This window comes from Arabidopsis lyrata (assembly GCF_000004255.2).
Source record: "Arabidopsis lyrata subsp. lyrata unplaced genomic scaffold ARALYscaffold_5, whole genome shotgun sequence".
Lineage (NCBI taxonomy): Eukaryota > Viridiplantae > Streptophyta > Magnoliopsida > Brassicales > Brassicaceae > Arabidopsis > Arabidopsis lyrata.
Window position 1 is genome coordinate 10,928,081 of NW_003302551.1, and position 6,567 is coordinate 10,934,647.

At 36.3% G+C, this 6,567-nt stretch overlaps 2 protein-coding genes across 2 annotated transcripts; both read right to left on the minus strand.

Annotated features, from left to right (window-relative positions):
* Nucleotides 1-749: 749 nt before the first annotated feature.
* On the minus strand, nucleotides 750-4,510 carry LOC9313403 (ALBINO3-like protein 3, mitochondrial). The gene is made up of 12 exons (XM_002877289.2): nucleotides 4,282-4,510; nucleotides 3,910-3,981; nucleotides 3,631-3,732; nucleotides 3,417-3,473; nucleotides 3,133-3,198; nucleotides 2,589-2,636; nucleotides 1,910-2,089; nucleotides 1,768-1,823; nucleotides 1,566-1,683; nucleotides 1,395-1,481; nucleotides 1,189-1,298; nucleotides 750-1,109 (listed from the first exon to the last, which is right to left on the minus strand). Exons 2-12 carry the CDS (start codon nucleotides 3,940-3,942, stop codon nucleotides 950-952), a joined length of 1,017 nt encoding a protein of 338 aa, XP_002877335.1. The 5' UTR covers nucleotides 3,943-3,981; nucleotides 4,282-4,510; the 3' UTR covers nucleotides 750-949.
* A 108-nt stretch (nucleotides 4,511-4,618) lies between these two features.
* Nucleotides 4,619-6,326, minus strand: LOC9313404 (probable ribosomal protein S11, mitochondrial). The gene is made up of 2 exons (XM_002877290.2): nucleotides 6,147-6,326; nucleotides 4,619-5,610 (listed from the first exon to the last, which is right to left on the minus strand). The coding sequence occupies exons 1-2, from the start codon at nucleotides 6,256-6,258 to the stop codon at nucleotides 4,784-4,786; spliced, it is 939 nt and encodes a 312-aa protein (XP_002877336.1). The 5' UTR covers nucleotides 6,259-6,326; the 3' UTR covers nucleotides 4,619-4,783.
* Between the last annotated feature and the right edge of the window lie 241 nt (nucleotides 6,327-6,567).

Below are 6,567 nucleotides of genomic sequence, written 5' to 3' on the forward strand. Positions count from 1 at the left end.
AACACATATGACTTATAAAGAAGAGAAAAATACTTAGAATGCGATAAAGTAAATTATACATATATGAAAAATAGACATCTCTATGGATTCATTTTCTTGCGACAAAGACGTGAAAATAAAAACCGTTTAATCTTTAACCGAATCTCTTAAACTATAGATAAAATATAAAAGGTACTTGAGCAATATACCTAAAGTTGTGTGAAGCTTTCTGATTTCGGAAGATAAGAGTCTATGGAAAATTAAGGAGATGATGATAATGAAGTATATGCCATGTGAAAGAACTATCTTCTCTACATAACAAAGAACATATTTGATAAAAAGGAGAGGAAGGATCGTGACCTTATAGACCACTTCAAGATTTAGTATATAGTAGTGAGCTTACGGATTCAACTAGTGAAAATAGAAGTCGAGAATGGTATGGGAAGATTTGAATTAGTTAACAAAAGGCAGTGAGATTGGTACCACCAAACCCCAATTTATTAAATGACTACATTAATATATACCGAGTATGAGCTATTTTTGTTACTACATGGTGTGTGTGCCGGTAAGATGGTAACATATAGTCAACCTTATTACCTAAAGAGAACAAACAATTACATTTAGCTTAATCGGTTATATAGTCTTTTAGACTTTTATTGTTGTTACTAGAGATGATGACTTTCTTCTTTCTCCAATCTCATATTTGGGAACGTTCTTTAATCTCCAAGTTCAAAGCATGTGGACTTTAATGTGTAAATAACAAAATTTGCTTAATGTTAATATGTATATTTGCTTTTATTCTGTTGTATAATCATATTCGTATACATACTTATTTCAAATAGAATAGAAGAAAATAATCTATCCACATTTGTAACGCGAATACGATTAACCAAAAAATGGTGCAACACCCAAAGAAAATCAGTAAAGGATGGAAGAAACAAGAAAGAAACCAATAGAAGAAAAAAAAAAGTTATGAAGTTTTGTTGACAGAATTAGATGAAGAAGAAGTGGGAATGGTATTATTATCTTCTTCGCATTGTTTCAACAATTCACTGAAGGAAGGATCATAAGCCACCACTCTTCTCAAATACTTTGCTGCTTCCTCTCTCCTTCCTTCGTTGAATATAGCACTGCACACACAAAATGATAAGAAGAACACATTACTCAAGATTAAAGTCATGAGAATAATTTACTTGTTTTTGTTTTTACCTTGAGTAGAGTACCAATGCGTCCAAGTAATGAGCTTTGCTCTTGGGATCGTCAGGCTCTTTCATGTTTGCTACTCTTTCAAGGTGAGTGATTCCTTCCGATGTCTTTCCCTAAAGCCATGAGCGAACAATTCTTTGAGTATTTTCGCATCAACGTGTGTATACAAAAAGATAGGTGAAGACAAGAAATTTGTGTGAATAATGCACCTGGCGAATATTGGAGACACCTGCCCATTGGGATGCAACAATTAAAAGATCGACTTCTTCAACTTCTGTTGGACTGGTATCAAGAAGCTGAGAGGGTCATAATTACCTTTGATTAATTTTGTTATAGGTTTCTTATCAAATGTCCTAAAGAATGAGACATCAAAATCTCACCTTTGAAGCAGCCAGCTCTAAGTATTTTGCAGCTTCAGCAAACTGGTCTTTCTGATATAAAGCCTGGCCAAGAATAACCATAGCTTGAAGGTATTCAGGATCTTTTTCTAATGCCAATCTGAATAAAAAAACACAACTAATTAACTACAACATCCAAGGAAATGCTTTTCATGATGAGAAGCAATCATAGCTACATAGTTACCTTAATAGCGGAATTGATTTATCCTTGTTCCCTCCGGATAAGTATTTGGCAGAAAGCTGGTAGGAAAAGCTTTTAACATAAGTAACAAACAAGTGGAAAACTAAATATTGTAAAAACATCCTGATCCATGACATTGACTTACAGCAACCAACTCTTTAGGGGTTAAGTTATGCCCTGAGATCAAGCGTCCTTTTGAGGATGAATCAGTAAGTTTTGCTTCATTAATGTTTGTTAATATAGGATTGCCAGCCTCTTTCTGTACAGAGTCATTTGCTTGTAGGCCCAACTTTGCACTTACAACGGGGTGGTTAAGGATTGATTGCTACAAAGCCAATGCACTTTATGAGAGAATCGAAGGGTACTTACATCTTTAATGTTAAAGGGAAGGTAGAGAGTTATTGTGAACAGAGATACAGACCATAACCAGCATAAAAACCAATCTCCCTAAACAGAGTTACTAAACTTTTAACTAATTACTACAAAGTTATCAGTAACTTGGGGTCAACGTCTACGATAAGCTTTGGATCCTCAACTCAACAATCCGCATCATTCATCCCTGACTCAAATGCTGTGTGGCACTTGCCACTCTATAATGGAGTGTTTAGTTTAGATGAATTCAAGATTAAGAACACCCTAAGTAATTTTTCGATTTGCCCAATTTTTCACACAAATTCTTCATCTTAACGAGTTTAACTATGATCTCATTTTTTGTCCAGAGAAAGCTTGTCCCAAAAGATACCACACCATACAAAGCATAAATTTGACAGCATCAAAAGACAAACACCATTAGTAGATCTTGGACTGCAATCTTTAGAACAAACCTGAGCTATGCTGAATGACAAATTGGTAGCCCAGTAGAGTAGACTTCCCTGAGAAGTAATTGTGAAAAAAAGAATGAGAAGAAATGAAACTTTTGAACAGGAAGCAATGTAAAAATACAGTATTCCCAATAGAAAGAATGGGGTGAAAATGGCTGTTCCAGGGAGTAATAGTAAAGTGAGAGCAGTAGCTCTTAAACAAAACTCAACCAGACACTAGGTTTACAATGGAACGACACATGACTCTAGAGAAGGAAGATGGTTTTGTTTGAATGGCATAGTTTCAAGATTGGTCACCAATACGGGTTTTACAAAAGGATATAAGTCAAACTGGTCAAGTAAAGCGGAGTTTTGTGTTTTAAGAAATCTAGTTGAAGGACATTGCACTAAACCGGTATCAAAATATAGTCATGATAATGGAAAAGACTATCTGGACACAAAGATAAAGCATGGCAATGTTATACACTAACATCTTAGATGGAATCTGAACATCACAACTTCAGAAGAGGGGGGGGGGGGGGGGGGATAAGATAAGCGATCAATTTACCTGAGGCATTTGGAATGAAAGGCCATAAAGAGCAAATGTCAAAAAATTCAAAAACATCTTGAAAGTCTGCAGAAGAAAACAGAAACACCCATCAATTGTTAAGTAGCATGCATAAAGAACAGTGCATAAAAAAAACTCTTTCTTTTTCGGTAGAATTTGGTATTTTACTTGATGCCAGGCAACCAAGTCACACTAACTTTTCTGGCCAAAAAGTTCATTGAAGTATATATGAAGAAATATAGACTTCCTATGACAAAACTGGACAACAAAGTAGAAAAACTCACTTTTGCCAGTTCCGCGAATTTATCAACTTTGTGAACTGAGGATGCTGTAAAAGTTATCTGCAGGAAAATGTGTATATATTTCAAACAAGCAGGAATACAGAAAATAACAGGAAGTATAGTTCAAGAGAATTAGAGAAATGATTCTAGTTGATGAGATGTAACATAAGTGTTACTTAAGCTTTCATGATCCAACAAAGAACCAAACAGTACATACCTGTGTGTTTGTGTAATGCAAACCAGCTATTAAAAAGGGGAAAAGAGGACCATAAAGACCATTGGGAACTTCGGTCAAATTCTGAAACCATAAAGCTCCACCCTGCAAGCAATGGGACAAAGGATTCTATTAAAAGGAGAGTGTGGCAGAAGACATTTTCCAATATACCGACTAAATGACGATAATATAAGGCCTGAAATAGAAGAAAACAAAAGTCCTAAAATATACAATTTCAAAATACGCTTATAAGTGAACCCAATATACTGGCTGGCGACTTACCGAATCAAATCCAGGATGATGATCAAGTGACATTCTTCTGATGCTAGTTATCCACAAGAAAAAACATGAAATCTGCAGCAAGAAGAAGGGGGGAGTAAGCCTACAACTTCTTGCCACTCAAAGAATTATATTTCAAGTTATCTGTAGACCAAATATTTACACTCATAAGTAATGTTACATGAGTGGTAAAAACTAAAAGACGCACTAATAACACAAAACTAGCCATCTAAGCTCTATAAATATGGTCTCATTTCACTCATGCAAAAGTCAACAAGGCTGCGAAAAGTAAACAATTTCGAAATTTCTACAGAAATATGAACGGCATGGAATATCATAATACTTTTAGTTCCACACGAAGATATGAAGCATAACCTGGATGGAGAAATAAGCAGGAACCCACAAAAACGAAGGGCACCCGCTATCTCTTCTTTCCTTCCGGAAAAGCTTCAACTGATCAATAACACTCCTTCCTGAACCCTCTGGAGGCCAGAAAGGCGGTACTACAAGAAAAACACTATCAAATTATTAGCATCTAGTCACAACCACCAATGTTGAGCTCTGTTATTTTCAAAGCAATAACTATTTTTTAAAAAAATTATCGCTTATATATGTGTGACCAAAATTTTGACGAGGCTTTATGGTCTAAAACCTTATGTAAAACCAGATTATAAAATTTTGGGGATTAAGATTTGGATTAAGATTTAATGGGTCAAAACAGGAAAAAGATTAGGATTATTAATCAAATCCCTTTAATACCCCGATATTCCTCGGATTTAAAGGAGAAAACATAACCAACAAAAAAGAGAACTTGCCAAAAGAGATGGTGTCTATAGTGACCATAGAATAACAAGAGAGGACATGCGATGTTTTCTTTTCACACCCGACGTTTCTTTGGTAATCTGCAACCATTATGAGCTTTCCTAGTCGTGTCCTCGATGTACACTATCGGATTCTGATCAGACCTAGAGTTGGTGAAACCGTCCCTAAACGCAATAATGGCTTTCTTCTTCTTCCCGAAGTGTGTAAATCCGTTAACCTTAACAACCACAGATTTCAGTCCCATAGCCTTAGCTCTTCTCCCAATGTTTTCTGCGGTTGCATCAGCTGTGTAATTTGTCATCTTCCGTCCACCTTTCAGATCGGGTAAACTACCGGATGTTGCTTTGCATTTGACGTTTCCTTTGGAATCTGTAACCGTGACAAAAGTGTTGTTCCGCAACATCTTGATGTGAATGATGTCAGCATTCGTTTCGAGGTTTGGGCGATGGAAATGAGAGAATATCCCTGAGGTTCTCCTTCCTTCATCTTCTATTACTTCTCTAACAAAATCCAGGTCGCTTGACTTCCCTCCACTGCGGGGATTCTCATTGAGAAGTGAAGATTGAGTGAAATTCTCGTAGCTTGATACACTAGGAGCAGAGAATCCGCTTCCTCCAGTTGGTAAGCCTGGATTCGTCTGACTGAACTGATCAGGTAGGGAGTTAGGTAATCTTGATCTCAGTGAATTTTTGAAGGTAGGAGGAGCATTAGGAGCCGAGAAACCGTTTACTCCTCTGTTTAACAAGCCTGCTTTCATATCACCGAAAGTTCTCAGAGTCGGAGGGTTAGGCTCCGAAGGGGAACCGAATCTTCCCGTGTTTGGTAAGCCTGAATTATTTGCAGACTCTCCAGGAACTAGCCCTTGCTCTCTGAATCTCCCTCCTGTTCAAAGAAAAATCAATCAATACATATACGTTTTTATTCCCTCCTCGCATAATTCTGATGATTTTTCAACTAAAGACTAAAGCTGTTCCACAGGACGACATAATCTGGAAAACTAACTAAATAATTGTTTTCTAGATTCAGAATTTGTAGATTTCTCGTTATCAATCGCAACTATTGCCTAATTTCTGAATAAAGCAAAATGTTTAAGAGCCATAAGAAGCTAATCTTTGAGATTACGCGAGTCTAATTGATTCAATCCTCGATTTTGTACTTCTAGGTAAAGGTTACAATCCTAACGCGAATCGAACAATCCCTAATCACGAAATTGCACATTTTCATGGAGAACAACATCACTTGACGATAGTGAATAACTTAACTGACGAATCCAAAACTTTGATAGTACAAATGCATAAATCAGATAAAACCCAGAAAGATTGATCCCAAATCAACTCGTTAATCTGAGCCATTTACTCAAAATTGAAGCAAATTCGCTTGCTCGGAGCGGAAGAGATAAAGAATGGGAAATAACGAACCAGAGAAGCCATCAGATTGAGACGAAAATCGACAGACCGAATTGATTCCACCATAGCTGCGAATCAACGACGGAAGTGAAGAAGCTCGAAGATAACGAGAAACACCATTCATTTTCTTCTCGAAGCAAATTTTGGAGGTTTAGGGTTTTTTTCTTTCAAACATTTGTGAGCATTTTCTTCGTTCTCGATCACATAAACAGTAGATCTGAATTCTGTACTGCTTATTGGGCCTTCTCAATTTAAATGGGCCTATCTGACCCATATGCCCATTTATTTCTAAAATTGAATGATACAATACAACAATTACAAATATCTTTTTGTGCTTGATCTTTAAACAGACAACAAAGAATTTGAACAAAAAGTACAAAACAAGCAGAAAAAATATACAGTTTGTTTACCTTTGCAAATAATCCTACGTCTA